This window comes from Babylonia areolata, chromosome 1, assembly GCF_041734735.1.
Source record: "Babylonia areolata isolate BAREFJ2019XMU chromosome 1, ASM4173473v1, whole genome shotgun sequence".
Classification (NCBI taxonomy): Eukaryota; Metazoa; Mollusca; class Gastropoda; order Neogastropoda; family Buccinidae; genus Babylonia; species Babylonia areolata.
This window is the reverse complement of record NC_134876.1, coordinates 67,770,129-67,789,313: the sequence shown is the minus strand read 5'-3', so window position 1 is coordinate 67,789,313 and position 19,185 is coordinate 67,770,129. Positions and strand designations below refer to the sequence as shown.

General features: G+C 43.9%; 2 protein-coding genes across 2 annotated transcripts in view; both read left to right on the top strand.

The window, feature by feature from the left end:
• Positions 1–9,556, top strand: part of LOC143287004 (coiled-coil domain-containing protein 141-like) — a 76,287-nt gene extending 66,731 nt beyond the window's left edge. Inside the window, exons 30-38 of the mRNA XM_076595046.1 lie at positions 276–404; positions 2,756–2,944; positions 3,525–3,701; positions 4,791–4,940; positions 5,626–5,748; positions 6,026–6,217; positions 6,980–7,163; positions 8,122–8,363; positions 9,545–9,556. Coding sequence (XP_076451161.1) covers positions 276–404; positions 2,756–2,944; positions 3,525–3,701; positions 4,791–4,940; positions 5,626–5,748; positions 6,026–6,217; positions 6,980–7,163; positions 8,122–8,363; positions 9,545–9,556 — 1,398 coding nt within the window. The remainder of the gene's footprint in view (positions 1–275; positions 405–2,755; positions 2,945–3,524; positions 3,702–4,790; positions 4,941–5,625; positions 5,749–6,025; positions 6,218–6,979; positions 7,164–8,121; positions 8,364–9,544) is intronic.
• A 32-nt stretch (positions 9,557–9,588) lies between these two features.
• LOC143286927 (uncharacterized) overlaps positions 9,589–19,185 on the top strand; it is a 242,966-nt gene continuing 233,369 nt past the window's right edge. The window contains exons 1-11 of the mRNA XM_076594924.1: positions 9,589–9,765; positions 10,340–10,636; positions 11,890–12,044; positions 12,714–12,862; positions 13,259–13,406; positions 13,969–14,149; positions 14,759–14,946; positions 16,517–16,804; positions 17,111–17,448; positions 18,023–18,321; positions 18,757–18,954. Coding sequence (XP_076451039.1) covers positions 9,732–9,765; positions 10,340–10,636; positions 11,890–12,044; positions 12,714–12,862; positions 13,259–13,406; positions 13,969–14,149; positions 14,759–14,946; positions 16,517–16,804; positions 17,111–17,448; positions 18,023–18,321; positions 18,757–18,954 — 2,275 coding nt within the window. The 5' untranslated portion in view covers positions 9,589–9,731. The remainder of the gene's footprint in view (positions 9,766–10,339; positions 10,637–11,889; positions 12,045–12,713; positions 12,863–13,258; positions 13,407–13,968; positions 14,150–14,758; positions 14,947–16,516; positions 16,805–17,110; positions 17,449–18,022; positions 18,322–18,756; positions 18,955–19,185) is intronic.

Sequence of the window (19,185 nt, the reverse complement as noted above, 5' to 3'; positions counted from 1 at the left end):
TCTTCTCTCTTTGACTTTCTTCCTTTGAGTTTAGCAAAGTAGTTCTTTGAAAGATAAACAGTTACAGAAAAGAGGAAAAAAAAAAATAGAACCATTCCTAAACATCTGTTGCCTATGTCTTCTGCCATCCCCAGCCTCTTTGAAAAAATGAAAGTGTAAAGGTGTGCACATACTGTAGCAACAAAATGTGGTGGTAGTGCGGTCATAAGCTCTGATAGGTGTGTGTGTTTGATGTTTGATGCCATTGTTTTCTGTCTCGTCCCTGTCTCCTCTAGACCATTGACCATGTCATGAAGATTGAGCGGGAGTTTTTCCTGCCCTACATTTCTGGACACCTTGGAAACTCCCTGGAAAAGGCTGAAGAGCTGCGGAACAAGCTGACAGAGTTTGCTCCCTTGGCCAAGGTAGTCAGCCCTTCTAGCTCCTCCATGTTGTCTGTTGTGGGGTGTGCTCATGTTTCTCAGCGACATTGCTAGCCTAGTCCCCTCCCCTGCTCCCTACCACTGTGTATGTTGTCGTGCTGATGCCGGCTGTGTCCTGGTGTGTGGGTGGTGGTGCAGAGTGGTGCACACAGACCCCAGAGGAACAGGAGTCCGGCTTGCTGTGTCACTGCAGGTGCTAGTTGTGCTGGTGATGTTCTGTCACATCTCATTTCTTCTTCTGTCACTGTCCTAAGCAGCTGGCCTGGCTCTGGCATGGACATTGTCATATAAGTTGTGTGTGTGTGTGTGTGTGGTCATGTGTGTTGGTGTTAATGTGTGAGAGTGCATGAGCATATTGTAAGCCTTCTCATTTTTTTTTTTTTTTTTTTTTTATCTTACTTTTTCTGTCTCATATCCTTTTTTTTTTTGGTGACACCCCCATTTCTTTTTTGTCTGTGTATGAGTATGGTCTTCACTGCCTTTGCTTCCTTATCAGTGCGGCTGTTTATTGTTCTGGTTGTTATGGCAGCTTATATTGGTGTTTGTTGTTCTAGTCATTGCTTGTTGATGTGCCATAAATCTCCGCTGTCTTTTGCTCTGTGAATTCCTCACAGTGTTACTTCTGTCATGACAAGCTATTAGTATGCTATACAAGCTGTCTTTGTGGCTGGTTCTTAACTCAAAGTTATGTCAGTGTGGCATCTTAAGGGTTCTGTCTCCCTGTGGGTGATTCGTGGTGGTGCCTGTAATGCTCTTGCCAGTGTGAGCACGTAAGCTTGAATACTAAACATAGACAACCTTGATGTTCTGAAGACATATCTTTGGTATGAGACTGAGGATGGAGTTCTGAAGTTTTCTTGTCATGCTAATCTTATTGGATGTGGAAGGATCATCATAAGTTTGGTGTCTTGGTCTCTGGATCACTTGGAGTGGCCAGCGGGTGGCTTGGAATACCTGCCTTGCTTTAGGAGGATTATATTCAGTGCTGATGGCCATGTTTGCCTTGACACAATGATTTGCCGTTCTGCTTCTGCCTGGACACATTGGTGGTGTGCTCAAGGATTCTCTGGCTGTTTGAGTTAACGGTTTGTTGTTTGTGTGCTGTAGGACAGCTTTTGCAGTGTGTTCCATGATTAGCTGGTCACAGGGACAATTGTTGCTAGTGCAGTGTGTTCTGTGACTGGTTTTTGTTGGTAAAGGTTATTTGATTCTGGGTACATATACAAGAAATCTCCTGAATCAGAATCAAAAGTTGAACTTATTTGTATATGTGAAACCATCAAAATGTTTAATTAAGTTCAACTTTTGATTCAGAGTTTGGAAATATTTTCTATAGGAATGTGTCTTGTAACTGGTTCACTGTCAATGGAACTGTGATTGCCTTTGGAAAGTGTTCTGTGAGTAATTTGTCACTATGATGATAGCTGCTAGTGCCATGTTTTTTGTGGTTAGGTGTTTTTTTTTCTACAGACAGTTGTTACTGTTGGTATATCCAGCTTATTCATTGTGATGGTTGTTTGTTTCATTGTGATGGTTGACTGGTCTGTTGTGATGATTGACAATGTTGTTATGGTTGACTGGTTTATTGTGATGGTTGACTGGTTCATTGTGATGGCTGGTTAGTTAATAGTGATGGTTGACTGGTTTATTGTGATGGTTGACTGGTTCATTGTGATGGCTGGTTAGTTAATAGTGATGGTTGATTGGTTCATAGTGATGGTTGACTGATTTGTTGTGATGGTTGATTGGTTAATAATATTGGCTGACTGGTTCATTGTGATGGTTGATTTGTAAATTGTAATGGTTGACTGATTCATAGTAATGGTTGACTGGTTTGCTTTTATGGTTGACAGTTTCATTGTGATGTTTGACTGGTTTGTTATGATGTTTGATTGGTACATAATGATGATGACTTGTGTGTTGTGAAGTTTGATTGATTTGTTTTACAGTTGACTTGTTCAATGTGATGTTTGACTGGTTCGTTGAGATGGTTGACTGGTTCGTTGAGATGTTTGACTGGTTCGTTGTGATGGTTGACTGGTTCGTTGTGATGGTTGATTGGGTCATTGTGATGGTTGACTGGTCTGTCATTATGATTTATTGATTTGTAGTGATGGTTGACTGGTTCATAGTGATGGTTGACTGGTTAGTTGTGATGGTTGATTGGGTCATTGTGATGGTTGATTGTGTTTTATTGTGATGGTTGATTGGTTTTTGTTGTAATGGTTGACTGGTTTGTGTGATGGTTGATTCATTAATTATTATGGTTAACAGTCTATGTGTTGTGAAAAATGTAGGTTTTAAGTCTGAGAATCTCTGATACTGTCTTACAGAAAGCTCAAGAGGAAATTGAAGATCGACTGAAGACAGCGGAGATGTTGTCCCTGAAGGGAGACACCCGTGGCCAGAAAGAACAGATTGTCAATGAACTCTTACGTGTCCATCAACGATTCCAAGGACGCATGAATGAGTATCAGCTTCTGATCAAAATGACCATCGAATTCTTCAAAAATGTCAATCAGGTACAGTATGTTGTGTATTGTCTGACCTGTCTGGAACTGTTCTGTAGAGTAGTGTATACTGTGTACACAAACAGGTCAATCAGGCACTATGTATTGTGTGCACTCACAGCAGTGTTTATGGGATCAGCTGTTGAATTAGTTTCTTATATGTGGTTCCCCTTTTAGCACATTTTAGCTGTGGTTGCCCCTCTGTTGGGATAGTGATCAAGATTTACATCTATTCTCTGTGTTTTTTTAAATTTTTAAATGAAGGTAATAAACTTAATCATTCTGTTAGTGTTCTGTTGGATGATGCCATGCGTTGAGGAAAGTCAGTTGTCTTAGTCATGTATAAGCTAGATCCCCACACCACACACTCCACTGGAGCTATAACTGGTTGTCTTGGTGCTAGTCTAATTGATGCAGAAACAAACAAAAGCCCCACCATGCCATAACAGCACGTTCTGTAACCAGCCACTGCCTCTCTGACCCTCTTTCCCCAGTCATGGCACATACTTGTGCCAAGCGTCATGTTCCACTGATGCCCATGTTTTCCACTGGACCCAGAGTCCTGACTGAACTTGATGTCTGTGCTGTGCAGCTGGACGAACTGATCGAACGCACAGAACGCGAGTACCTGCAGTCTCAGCTGCCCACTGACCTCCAGCAAGCGGAATCTATGTTAGAGCAACACAAGCGAAAGAAGACAGAGATTTCGCAGCTTATTAATTTCACCAATGAAGAAGGTGAAAACATTGTTACCCGCGTCCGACAGCAGGTGAGGGTCAAATGCCAGAAAAGTGGTCATTGAGTTCATGTGGCAGTATCATGTGGTAGTGTGTCATGTTGGTGTCTGTGTCGTTGTCATTCTGTAGTGTGTTATGTGTTACCTGTGTGTCATTTTCATTTTGCAGTGTGTTACGTGGAGTCTTGTCATTTGATGTCTTGTCTGCTGTGTATGCCATTGTGTCTAGTTTGTGGTGTATTTTATGTTGTTGATTTTTAAAAATAAATCTTTTGATACATCTGTTTATCTTTTGATACATCTGTTTTTCTCAAGCATCATGTGGAGCCTGTGTAATGTCTATATCTCACTGTATTATCCCTTGTCTGGGAAGGTTGAATTGAAATTACAGTAGTGTAAAGGGAGATAAATATTCATTTCTTTCTGAAAAAAAACAGCATTAAAATCTGATGCTGCTTGAAGTGTTGACTTCATCAAACAAATTTGAAATCACTTGATATGACATTATTTATGATCAGAGCTGATGTGATATTTGATGTGATATGATATAATCAGTTTATAGGATATTTGGCCTGAGCCGAAATGCTGTTAGCCCATTAAATGATCTGATCCAGTGAATTGCTAGAGTGGTTGCGATGCTGTAAATTGAATGAAAACTAAATCTGAAATTGCTCATTTGATTATGAAAGTCAGCATGAAGGGTTGATTTGACTAAGTGAAGGGAGGTGCTGATGTGACATCATTGGATGACATGACTTACTGATCAATGATGACACAGCTGTTCATGTAATGTCATCATCTATTGACATGAATCTGTCACGAGTAACAGGAAGTGGATGTCAGTGTGACAAGATAGTATGACTTGGATGCAATGATAATACTTAGTGACATGAGGGTCAGTAAGACACCATGACACTGACATGACATGACATGACATGTGGCAGGACATGTTATGAAAGACAGTACAACACATTGACACTGACGTGACATGACGTGGATGACAGGACATGTTATGATGATCAGTACAACACAGTGATACTGATGTGACATGGCGTGAGGCAGGACATGCTACGATGGTCAGTACAACACAGTGACACTGACGTGACATGACGTGTGTGACAGGATGCGGAAGCAGCAGCAAGGGAAGATGTCCAGCAGGTGCTGGACTTGGTGTCAGATTACCGGCGCCGGTGGGAATCCACCTGGGATGAACAGGAAAGGCGCCTCCGGCAGAATCTGCAAATCTGCCAGTTCAACTATGATCTCAGACAGGTAAACAGTTCTGCTATGATCTCAGACCTGTAAACAGTTCCCCTATAATATCAGACATGTAAATAGTTCACCTTTCATCTCATGTTTGTAAATGGTTCACCTGTGATCTTAGACATGTAAACAGTTCACCTGTGATCTCAAACATATAGATAGCTCACCTATGATCTCAGACATATAAACACTTCACCTGTGATCTCAATGGGTATATTGACAAGCTTAACTTTCATTTTGGGCATACAAATTATGATCTCTGACAAGTAATTCTGATCTCGAAATCATGAATAGGTTAGTTTGATTTTGATTGCTGACAGTTGTGTAGCAACAGTTCAGATACTTAAACGAGAATGCAACATTGTCATCACCAAAGGTTAGAATGTAATGGATAACAAGTGGTTAGAACCCATCCCTTCTTTCCATAGCACCACACCAAAGCTCAGAGTCTGCTAGTGCCTGGTGTAAACGATGTGACACCTGATGTTACCTGATCTGAACAGAAAGTACACATTCACTGTCTAAACAATGTAACACTTGATGTTTTCTGACTTGAACAGAAAGTATACCTTCATTGTCTGAACACTGTAACACCTGATTTGTCCTAATATGAACAGAAAGAACACCATCCCTGTCTAAGTGGTGTGACACCTGATGTTTCCTGATGTTAACCGTTTTCTCTTTTTGTCTGCAGATCCACTCTGAGATCGATGAGTTGCACTCTCACCTGCAGGCCAGGCGAGGTAGCTACGGCAACTCCCTGCCAGCAGCCAAAATGACAGCTCAGGCTTTCAACCAGTTTGAAAAGACCGTTGAGGTCAGTTTCAGTGTGTGCTGGTCGTATGTGTGAAAAGGATGTCTGCTCTGACTATTTACACAAATGAACAGGCAATGAATGAATGATAGGATTGACAACACTTGGGCACTTCACACAGCTCTTGTGGACTATGTTGAACTGAACAGTTGAAAAACAACACAAAACAACAACCAAGTATTGTTAGTCTTATGTGGTCCATAGCTGATTGATAAGAATATCAAAGACTTCATCATTTTAGTGAAGGAATAATGAATTTTGCTGTTGTTCTGGGCTTCAGCTGATCGAGAAGAAGATCAAAGACTTCATCAGCACGGCAGAGTTGATGGTTCAGGATGAGCACTACGACTCGGCCAACATACGCCGTGAGATTGACGTACTGAAAAACAAATGGAGTACATTCCACACCAGCGTGCGTGACTACCGCTCACAGCTGGACAATTCCATCCTCTACTTCACACTGATTGAGGAGGTCAGTTCACACTGTCTGTGCTTGGTTTTACCATGGTTGGGTTTGTTGTTTTTTTTGTGGAGGGTGAGGGGGGTACACTTGTGTCAGTGTGCAGGTTTTGAGTAACATGTCAATTAAAGGTGTACTTTGTTACACTGTTTGTTGAAGAAGAGATGCAGGAACATGGAGAGTGCTGAGTCTTAAAATGATTTGTGTCTCATAGAAATGTACATTTGTAAAAGGTGTTGGTTGTGTTTCATGCTGTATGGTAGTGGTTTGTGATGTGTGTGTAGAATGTGATGTGTTTTATGTATTGTATGTGTTTTGTGTGTAGATTATGTATGAGATTGGTGTCTGTTGTGTGTCTATGTGTGTGTGTGTGATTTACATATTAATGTACATACTTTCCTCACTTCTAACTCACTCAGTTTTAGTTTATTTACATTTTGTTCTAATGTTTGCATAAGTCGAACGGTGAACTTTTGTGCTTTGGTATAGACAATAATCCAGTTCTGAGCCGTGAGTCCTGAATATTGTGTTTTTACATGCACCACTCATCATGAGGCATAAAAAGGCGAAACCAGATTGTAAATAATCTACGCATACTGAGGTTTGCCATGTATGACAAACAGAAATTGCCATTAAGAGCATGGAGGTGAAAGGTAGGGGGAGGTGTCCCTGTCAGGAGAGAAGTTAGCTGCAGGAAATTAACAAGATTTTCGTGAATCAGTTGATGCATACCTGTGCGTGACATGTGCTGAGTGGATCAACATGTATGTGCAGTGTGAGATGTGGATGCGTGAAGGCAGCCAGTTACTGATCAACATAGGACGACGCGCCCCTGAGTGCCGCAAGCCTCAGGAGGCTGCAGACCTCATCCGCAGTCTGGAACGCTACGTTGAGGAGGGAAAGCCACACCAGGAGCAGCGTCTCCAGAAAGTCTCCGAACTTGCTGTCCAGCTGTATGGTGAGTGTTGTGTGTGTCCTGAATTCTGTCAGCTGTATGGTGAGTGTTGTGTGTCCTGAATTCTGTCAGCTGTATGGTGAGTGTTGTGTGTCCTGAATTCTGTCAGCTGTATGGTGAGTGTTGTGTGTCCTGGATTCTGTCAGCTGTATGGTGATTGTAGTGTGTGTCCTGAATTCTGTCAGCTGTATGGTGAGTGTTGTGTGTCCTGAATTCTGTCAGCTGTATGGTGAGTGTTGTGTGTCCTGGATTCTGTCACCTGTATGGTGATTGTAGTGTGTGTCCTGAATTCTGTCAGCTGTATGGTGATTGTAGTGTGTGTCCTGGATTCTGTCAGCTGTATGGTGATTGTAGTGTGTGTCCTGAATTCTGTCAGCTGTATGGTGAGTGTTGTGTTTCCTGGATTCTGTCAGCTGTATGGTGAGTGTAGTGTGTGTCCTGAATTCTGTCAGCTGTATGGTGAGTGTTGTGTTTCCTGGATTCTGTCAGCTGTATGGTGATTGTAGTGTGTGTCCTGAATTCTGTCAGCTGTATGGTGAGTGGTGAGTGTAGTGTGTGTCCTGAATTCTGTCAGCTGAATGGTTAGTGTAGAGTGTGTCTTCAATTCTGTCAGCTGTATGGTGAGTGTAGTGTGTGTCCTGAATTCTGTCAGCTGTATGGTGAGTGTAGTGTGTGTCCTGAATTCTGTCAGCTGTATGGTGAGTGTTGTGTGTGTCCTGAATTCTGTCAGCTGTATGGTGAGTGGTGAGTGTAGTGTGTGTCCTGAATTCTGTCAGCTGAATGGTTAGTGTAGAGTGTGTCTTCAATTCTGTCAGCTGTACGGTGAAAATACTATGTTATGAATTCTTTCAACTTCATGAATTCAGCATATTGCGAATTCTGTGTGTTGTATGGTGAGTATGAAAGTATCTGCCAGATGTGCTTGGACCAGCACACGATGACCATGCAGGTGTGTTGGCAGGTGACCAAGGAGGCAGCAAGGTGAGGCCCCTGGTCATCCAGTACCAGGACATCATGCAGTCCTTTGAGCAGGCAGACAATGAGCTCACCTTGCTGAAGGACAACCTGGAGGGCAAGCCGGCCCAGCCTGTGGAGGAGATGATGCAGAGGGATACAGCCGCTGCCGCTGCTGCCCCCATGGCCCCCAAACCCCCACGCATCACCCAGCACCTCAAGAACGCTGAGGTCATGGAGGGGAGTCAAGTGAGTGTCTCATTTTTTCTGTCCACTGGCTGACCCAAACAAAACCCAGTCTGATTTTCTGTCTAATTGTTGACCCTCCCACACCCCAGTCCACTGGCTGACCCAAAACAATGCCCACCCACCTCCCTAATGAGTTCCAGCTCTCAAGATGTCATGCAGAGGGATTGGGCATGGATGTTGACCATATTAAGGGATTTGCCTTAGTTTTTGCTTTGGGGGTGACAGGTTGTAAATTGAGACAGAGTACTTTAATTATTGTTGAAAATGTACTCCTAAATATTTCAGTGTTTATTTTGGATATGTCCCTTCATCTTCAGCTTGAATCATCATAAGAGCAAATGAACTTACTATAGAAAAAAAAAATCAAAATCAAGACACTTCCAAATAATTTGAAGGTTTAGCACTCATTGGTTGTGTCAGTATTTTAGAAAAAACTCTAAATATACCATCTTTCATTAGCTATAACGTATGCATGAGTGACTGAATATTGTGAAATTATCCCAAATAAAAGAAAGGCTGGATTGTTTGTGTGAGTGACTGAAATTGTGAAATTATCTGAAATAAAGGAGAGGCTGGATTGTTTGTTTGAGTGACTGAATATTGTGAGGTTATCCCAAATGAAATAGAAGCTGCATTGTGTGTGTGAGCGACTGAATATTGTGAAGTTACCCCCACATAAGAGAGAAACTGGATTTTATGTGTGAGCAACTGAATATTGCAAAGTTACCCCACATAAAAGAGGCTGGGTTGAATGTGTGGGTGACTGAATTTGGTGAAGTTATCCCACATAAGAGAGATTATCCCACATGAGAGAGAAACTGGATTGTATGTGTGAGTGACTGAATATTGTGAAGTTCACCCACATAAGAGACTGACTGGATTGTGTGTGTGAGTGACTGAATATTGTGAAATAATCCCACATAAAAGAAAGACTGATGGTATGTTTGATTGACTGAATATTGTGAGGTTGTCCCAAACAAAATAGAAGCTGGATTGTATGTGAGTGACAGGATATTGTGAAGTTATCCCACATAAGAGAGGGACTGGATTATTTCTGTGGGTGACTGAATATTGTGAAGTTACCTCACATAAGAGAATTTGGATTGTATGTGTGAGCTACTGAATGTTCTTCAACCCCATATAAGAGAGAAACTGTTACAATGAGGGTGCGGGGTGTCCAGGTTCACCTTTGAGTGCCGCGTGGAGAGCGACACAGTGCCAGAGGTGCGCTGGTTCAAGGACAACCTTCCACTGACCAGCCCCGACTACGAGACGCGCTATGAGCATGGCCTGGCCTCCCTCACCATTGAGGAGACCTTCTCTGAGGACACAGCGCGCTACACGTGTCGCGTCACCAACCTTGCCGGCATGGCCGAGTCCTCTGCCTACCTCACTGTCAAAGGTCAGAGGTTAAGCATGTTTGACCTTGCAGGTTGATATGTAGACCTGCACAAAGGTGCACACATCATTGTCTGTTTGCATATGTGCATACAACACATGCATGTGCATACACACACACACACACACACAAACACACACGCATGCATGTGCATACACATACACACACATTACATAATTCCTACAAATAGATAAGGCATGTGTATACTTTTGAGCAGCTGTACTTAAACCCAACACACACAGTACATACACATTTACATGCACATGCACATGCACATGCGCATGCACACACACATGCACACACACACACACACTACATAAAACCCATAAATACATAAGGCACCTGTATGCATTTGTGCAGCTACCCTCAAACCCATCTCACACAATCCATACACATACCCATCTCACACAATCCATACACATTCACACACATTCACACACACATACCCTCACACACATACACACACACCCTCACACGCACACACACCCACACCCACACACTCAGACATAGTTAAGCCACTGTGATCAGTACGACTGAGTGGCCCTGGCCTTGAGCGTCCCTGTGCGTGCTGTAACAGAGACGCACCAGCAGATCGTGCCACCAGAGTTCACCAAGAACATCAAGTCAGTGGAGGTGGCAGAGGGTGCTCCCTTGGCCCTGGAGTGCCATGTGGTGGGCATCCCCTCCCCAACTGTGTCCTGGTTTAAGGATGACCTGAACATCGACAACTCCCCGGAGTACATCATCACCAAGATCAATGGCTCCTGCTGCCTCAAGGTGCGCCAGGCAGGCCCCAACCACACGGCAAGATACACCTGTCGAGCGCTCAACCCTGGCGGGGAGGCGTCCTCCTCTGCCAGGATTTCTGTGATACGTAAGTCATGCCACACTGGCTGGGCATGATGTCGCCTCCCTGCATGTGCCGAATGACCTCTGCCCCACCTGTCAGCAGCATGAACCAGCACTGATCATTTTGTTGGCATGATCCGTCTCTCATTGAACTGCCTATGCCTGAGCATCTGCTGAATCAACAAGCTCACACACTGCACAGTGTGCATGATCAGTTCTTTCCGTTTCCACCAGTATCAGTGTGTCATCATCATAAATGGCAGTCTTCATTGTTTAGTTATCTTTTTGAAAAATGAAAACAATTTTTGATGAGACAGTGTCTTAGTAGAGAGTGCGTTCAAACACTGCATGATTGATCAGACACTGACTTAGAGGTCTGCATAAATAATTCTGTCTGTATGACAGGACACTGCTTGCTGAGTCAGCATGATGAGACTTCATTGTCAGCATTATTATCATCATTGTTATTGCTTCTGTTGTCATTGCCTGTATAACCTTTTATCTCAGTCATGTTGTTTTTCGTCAGCGTGACCAGACAGGATGTTTTATGTCTGCAGAATTAGAGAGTGTTTAAATCAGCATGATCAGACAGGGTGTTTCAATCAGCATGACCAGACAAGGTTTTTAAATCAGCATGATCAGACAAAAGCAGCATGATTTTCAGGATTTTTAAAGCAGCATTAAAACCTAATCTTTTCAGTTGACTTGATCAGAAATGATCTTTTGAATCAGCATGTTAAAGAATGATCTTTTAAATAGGCATGATCTCTTTAACCAGCATTATAGAAATTAATCATTTCAGTCAGCATGGTGAGAAATGATCTATTAAATCAGTGCCATCTGAATTTTACCAGTCAGCATGGTTGAATTTGGACATTTATTTTCTTCTCTAACTCATGGTGTGACAGGATTAAGCCTGCCATCCCTGGTGGGAGCTTTGAAATTAGCATGATCAGTTGTGATCAGAAACAGTTTTTAAACCTGTGTGAACATTCTTTACCTAATGATGACTGGTTGAAAGAGGGGATCTCCATTTGGATGTTTGGTAACCGGTATAATGTGAATTATTTGGACAGAAAAGAGTGAAGGATTAACACAGTGATTTTGAAGTTAAGTGTGAGTCCTGATGAAAAAGGTAAATACCTCTGCGTGACATGGCAGAGACTGACTCCACCAAGGATGATGTGAGAGGGAAAAAAAGAAGAAAAAAAAGGAAAAAGAAGTGAACATGATGTGAAGGCAGTGGTGTTGATCAAGTGTCTGTGGTTTGTGTGACAGCGGTGAGGCCCCCAGTGTTCAAGCAACCCCTTCATGACATATCTGCCCCGGAGGGAAAAAGTGTTCACCTGGAAGTTCGCTTCACCGGCTCCCCAGCTCCTGAGGTGGCCTGGTTCAGGGGAAGCAACCGCATCCTGCCCAGCAACATGTACAAGGTAAGTGGCTGTCTTCAGGGAGTTTCTTTGGTGGATATAGGAGTGAAACATGCGGCCAGTGCTTTGTCTGTATAATTAGTCTATTATGAAATCTTCTGTTGCGTTTCCCTGGACAGCTTGTTTCCAGAGTTTTGTCATGAAAAAAAAGGTTGGAACTATGGGATTTTCTTTGAAAAAAACATGGGTGGGATGAGTAAGGTGCAAAAGGGCCAACATGAACTGTCGTCACTTTCCAAACCATGTTTTTGTGCTCAGTGTCTTTGGAATGGAACTCAGATCAGTGTATTTCATACACTCCGTCACTCTTGACACTTCACTATCACCCACGTCCCCTATCCTCACATACACACTTCCTCATTCCTACCCAGTCTTTATATCAAGATACCAGAAATTATTCCAAGCCCTCTGTGTGATCTGTTTCTTGTGGGTCACATTCACCATCCTGCCATCAATTATATCATAGGTGCATGCACTAAATGCATTGTGATGTTGATTACACACTAGCAGAAGCCAGTATAATAGCTTATGTTCATGGTTATGGATCATAATAGAAACTGACCCAGTAACACTGCTGGATGGCCCATATCACTGAAACCAACATGAAAATTTTACATTGAACATGAGAGAAAGTGAAAATCAACATTGATACCACTGCATCGGATGTTACAGATCACGATAGAAGCCAACTTCTCCTCCCTGGACATTCGTGAGGCCTTTTCAGAGGACTCCGACACCTACACTGTGATGATCAAGAACTTGGCAGGAGAGAACCACTCGTCCTGCAAATTGACCATCGAATCCTTCTACTCCAGCGCTGTGTAAGTCTGCTTTGCCAGGTGTGCTGTATCTTATTGTCCCAAGGGACTTGTGTGTGTCCATGTGTGCGTGTGATGTTCACAGCCTATTATCATAAAGTATATTGTGTTGATTCTGTAGCATGAATGTACAGAATTACGTGAGGGGTTGAATTGCTGCATTCCATCTTAATGTTGAATTAGATTTTCACCATTTTTAACAAACATTGACCAGAGACTTTCATGCAGTCATGACTGACATATTTTCCATGGTAAAGACAAAATTATAGTTAGTTATAAAACAAAAGAGGGAAAAGTGTAATGTGACAGAATGCTAGGACAAGACAGATCACTGCCGTATTTATGTTGATGACAATGCAGCGCAGAGAGTTTGACAGGTGATGTGTTGTGTGATTGCAGGGAAGACATGTCCCAGATGTCAACGGACGTGGAGCGGGCCCCAGCCCAGCGGCCCATGTTCACCCAGCTGCTGTCCCCCACCAAGGAGGTGCCTGAAGGGGCCAGGGTTCGGCTGGACTGCGTGCTGGTGGGACGACCAGAACCAGAGGTACACACTTGGGCCACCTGTTTGGGGGATTTGGGGGTTTCTTTGGTCTTGAAAACATGTCCTTTTATCTGTCTTACTTTCCTTACTGTCTGCTGATGTTTCTTATCTGAGGGGCAATGTGAGGTAAGTGTGGCACAGCAGACTAGCATGCGGGCTAGTAAGTCCTCATTTACTGGGTGTGTCACTTCATAACTGGAGGGGGGAAACACAGCTGGGATAAAAACAAAACAAAACTGGTTTCTTTTATGATCTGGCTATTGATTTACAAAGTGCAGTGTAGTGGGCCCTGTCCCTCAAGAGAAATACTTTCACTTCATAATTCAGTATTTTACATTTTATTATGCTGATCATCATCACCCATTTCCTTCTCTCCCTCCCTCTCAGGCTGACTGTATAGACATAGGTTCTCAAGGCCTAATCAGCACATTGGGTTTATGTGAAGGTCAGGCATCAGCTTCTTTTTATTTTATTTTAACAGCAGATGTGGTGCAGCATATATGGATCTGTCCGCATGCTCTGACACCTTGAAACTGAGTCTGAAATTGTGATGGTGGTGTGGCAGGTGATCTGGCTGAAGAATGACAAACCCATCAAGGAGTCCCCTGATGTACAGCTGCTGTTTGAGGGGGACCGATGCACCCTGGTGCTGAGAGAGGCCCTGGCTTCTGACAGTGGTTCCTACAAGGTGGTAGCCCGCAATCCACATGGTGTGGCCGAGAGCTCCTGCAAACTGCATGTGGAACGTAAGTCTGCTGACTGTCACACTGGCTGGTCCATGCTTCATAGGAGCAACACACAGTATAAAGAAGCTAATGAAAAATATTGTTATCAAAGGAATACTTTTGAGTCTGTTGATCAGTTGGCTGAGTGTTAGCTTTTATTTGACAACTTAACTGCTGTTTCTGTGTATGTTAAAAAAAGTGGTTGCGTGTTAGTTTGTATGTGTTCAAGCTATTTTGCACTCAGATTGAGTTTGTATGTGTTCAAGCTATTTTGCACTCAGATTGCTCCCTGTTTTCTGAGTCAGTGTGATATTACTATTAAAATTACTGCTGTATTTCCTTTGAGGAGAGAGACTTGAGACAATCAAGGAACTGACAGCACTGATCTGTTACTGGACAGGTCATGTTTTGAACATACTGTATTTGGGATGTGTGATATGTGTGGGCAGTTTTTATCAGTTCTTTTCCAAATTGTAGTCTGCATTCCATTCAACAGTGTGTGAGCTGTTGAAGCAGTCAGATAAAAGAAACATTTTGTGAAGTGATCTGATGTCAGCCATTAACTGTCAGCTCATGACACTGAGTCTCTACACAGAACCTTTACGTTTGTGCGTGTATGTATGTGTGCAGCCGTCAGTGAGATGAGTGACGCATCAGTGGGAGAGCTGGCAGCCCCCAAGTTCACACAGCCACTGAAGGACCTGGCGGTGAAATCAGGCCAGCGTGTGTGCCTGCAGTGTCGTGTGTCAGGTCATCCCCTGCCGGAGGTCCAGTGGTTCATGGACAACAAACAGCTTGACAGCTCCCCAGACTTCCAGGTCAGACACTTTGGGAAAGGCAGGCTACTCATGTGGTCAGGTTTATATTGTTTCCAGTTTTTTCCTCTTTGTGGGTGCATGCATGTGTGCGCAGTTAGTGTGTGCCTCTGCATGCATCTGTGCTAAGCTACTGGGCATTGGGCATAGAGATCCTCAAAATGTGTCAGGTACTTCTTTCCTTTTGAATTCTGCAAACAAGCTTAATTCCATGATCAAATAGGGACTGCATAAAACTTTAGTCTGATAAATCTTTCTCACTATTCACATTCAATCCTGTCTTGTTGTAGAGTCTAATGTTCACAGATGTGCATTCTGACCATTCCTGTTCCATGCACCTTTTTTTACAGATCACAGCATTTGCAGACTTTCACTCTGACCAATCCTGTTCCATGTGCCATTTGCTGACTTTCACTCTGATCAATCCTGTTCCATGTGCCATTTGCAGACTTTCACTCTGATCAATCCTGTTCCATGTGCCATTTGCTGACTTTCACTCTGATCAATCCTGTTCCATGTGCCATTTGCAGACTTTCACTCTGATCAATCCTGTTCCATGTGCCATTTGCTGACTTTGACCAATCCTGTTCCATGTACCATTGTTACAGATTACAGCATTTGCAGCCTTTCACTCTGACCAATCCTGTTCCATGTACCATTGTTACAGATCACAGCATTTGCAGACTTTCACTCTGACCAATCCTGTTCCATGTGCCATTGTTACAGATCACAGCATTTGCGGACGTTCACTCTGACTAATCCTGTTCCATGTACCATTGTTACAGATCACAGCATTTGCGGACGTTCACTCTCTGACCAATCCTGTTCCATGTACCATTGTTACAGATCACAGCATTTTCAGACTTTCACTCTGACTAATCCTGTTCCATGTACCATTGTTACAGATCACAGCATTTGCGGACGTTCACTCTCTGACCAATCCTGTCCAAGTGCCATTTGCTGACTTTCACTCTGACCAATCCTGTTCCATGTGCCATTTGCAGACTTTCACTCTGACCAATCCTGTTCCATGTGCCATTGTTACAGATCACAGCATTTGCGGACGTTCACTCTCTGACCAATCCTGTTCCATGTACCATTGTTACAGATCACAGCATTTGCGGACGTTCACTCTCTGACCAATCCTGTTCCATGTGCCATTGTTACAGATCACAGCATTTGCGGACGTTCACTCTGACCAATCCTGTTCCATGTACCATTGTTACAGATCACAGCATTTGCGGACTTTCACTCTGACTAATCCTGTTCCATGTACCATTGTTACAGATCACAGCATTTGCGGACGTTCACTCTCTGACCAATCCTGTTCCAAGTGCCATTTGCTGACTTTCACTCTGACCAATCCTGTTCCATGTGCCATTTGCTGACTTTCACTCTGATCAGTCCTGTTCCATGTACCATTGTTACAGATCACAGCATTTGCGGACGTTCACTCTCTGACCAATCCTGTTCCAAGTGCCATTTGCTGACTTTCACTCTGACCAATCCTGTTCCATGTGCCATTTGCTGACTTTCACTCTGATCAGTCCTGTTCCATGTGCCATTGTTACAGATCACAGCATTTGCGGACGTTCACTCTCTGACCATTCCTGAAGTGTTTGAGGAGGACAGTGGCAGCTACATGGTGCGAGCAGTCAACACAGCAGGTCAGGCCACCTGCCTCGCTCGCCTCACCGTCACCCCCTCCCCTGAGGAGACCATGGAGAGACGGCAGGCTCCGCGCCGGGAACACATTCCTCAGCGACCACCAGAGTTCACTAAGCTGTTCCAGGACCAAACTGCTCAGCCTGGTGACTCTGTTACCTTTGAGTGTATCATCACTGGGTCACCTAAACCAAAGGTGAGTCATCTCTTAAATACTGTGGGTGGTGGGTTTGTTGATCATTCAGGTCAATGAGGTAATTGTATACAAGTGACTCAAGATGTATGTATTTATATTTATATTTATGTATGTCATGTTATTCAAATAAAAGACAAATGTATTTCTGTCTTAAATTTATGTTTTTGTTTTTCCAGAGGTAAAGGAATGTGTCTGTGTTATGGTGTATTATTGCTTCTTTTCCTGAAGATATTATCTTCAGTTGTGTGGAGTCTGTGTGACAAACTGTTCAGCAGATGGTGACATGCGTGAGGTGTCATGTGGCAGGTGTCATGGCTGTTCAACGGGGAGCCGCTGGTCTCCCAGGACTACCAGGTGAGCATGGAGGGTGACCACTACCGACTCACCATCCCTGAAGTGTTTGACGAGGACGCAGGACGCTTCTCCATCACTGCAGAAAATCCGTCAGGTAGAGCCACCTGCTCCGCTCTGCTGAGCGTGGCACCACCTCTCCCCAGCCAGCCTCCCCCGGGTCCCGTGGTGCGACAGGCCAGAACGGTGGCCCTGGAGCTGCCAGACACCACTGTCGCCATGGTGACACCCGCCATGGCAGGCACACCCGCTGTGTCCGTGCCTCTCGCTGGTGGAGTGTTTGAGCGAGAGATGTAAGTGGTTTTGCTGGACCCTTCTGTCATGGGGTAAAATTGAGCTGTGTGGATGGGGAGCTTGACACTGTCTGAGAGTGGGCAAAGATGTGCTTATCTTGAGTTTGATTGTGTGGGGTGGAGTTTTATGTTGGTATTATTAGTGTTTGGATATTATAAGATGGTATTATGAGATATCAAGACAGGTATTATGAATAGACTTTGCAGACAGGAATCATGAGTAGACTTTGTATCATGAGTAGACTTTGCAGACAGGTATCATGGGTAGACATTGCAGACAGGTATCATGGGTAGACATTGCAGACAGGTATCATGAGTAAACATTACAGACAGGTATCATGGGTAGATATTGCAGACAGGTATCATGAGTAGGCTTTGCAGACGGGTATCATGAGTAGACATTACAGACAGGTATCATGGGTAGATATTGCAGACAGGTATCATGAGTAGGCTTTGCAGACGGGTATCATGAGTAGACATTACAGACAGGTATCATGGGTAGATTGAGACAGATACTTTGAGCAGAGTGGTGATGTTGAAGACAGTCAGTAGCTGTCTCCTTGCCTCCTTGCAGGGTGCACACAGTGACCACCACAGAGAAGCGGGTCAGTCGCACCTTCACCACCTCTGAAGATGAATACATGTCTGGCCGGGAAAGCCACTCAGAGACGGTGCTGACCGAGGTGAAGCCAAAGAAGAAGGCCAAGATGATGAAGGAGAAGTACTCCACCTCAGTGACTGCTGACCTGCCCCCCACCTTCCAGCCAGTGGACCTGACCATCGAGGTGCCGGTTCCACCCAAGTTTGTGCAGGCCCTCAAGTCCATCACCACCATGGAGGGCACGCGCGTCACCTTTGAGGGCGTCGTCACAGGTAAGATACAGCATAGGCCTGGCTCTTGTTGACTGAAATCCCACAAAGGTCATCCAGTTATTAACATGTTCAGTAACTGTTACTCCTACAAGGGAATGAAAGTCACTGCAGTTGTTTATTGAGTGACCAACATCATCTGTTCTTTATGCTTGATCTGCTCATCAGTTAGCAATTATAGCTTGAAGACTGCTTTAAAAAGTCAGCAGCGTAAGAATGGAAGACTAATTTTACCTGTAGTGCATCAGTTATCTGCAGATGTGTTCCCTTAACTTCAGATGTTTTTTCAGTATCATGTTTTCCCAGATTCTCTAGATGTCATCTCAGTTTATGTACAGATGTAATCCCAGTTCCTTCCCAGTATCTGTAGATGTATTTCCTGTATTTGTTGATGTAGTCACTGCCAAGGTAACATTTTGTTGGCTGGTGGTGCTGCAGGCAAACCTGAGCCGACCATCAAGTGGTTCCGTGAAGGCAAGCAGCTGACGGACCAGGCAGACTTTGAGATCGCCTACCGTGCAGGACGTGTGTCTCTGACCATCCCGGAGACCTTTGAAGAGGACCAAGGACAGTACTCCTGCTCTGCAGAGAACAAGGCGGGTGTGGCGTCCAGCACTGCAGAGCTCATTGTCAGAGGTCAGTCAGCTTCTTGTTGATTGTGAAGAGGGCATGAGTTGGGCAGTGGTCATCAGGGAGGGGTTGAGTGAAGATAGGTGCACCGTGGCATTCTTTTCTAGCAGTGTGATCATGAATGAGTGGTGAATTCAAGGACATGCTGTCTTTGGAGAAGAATTCAGCATAGGTTTTACATTGCAAGATTGTTTTAATGTGTTTGGCAGTGTGCCCTGTAAAATTCAGCAGAGGCTT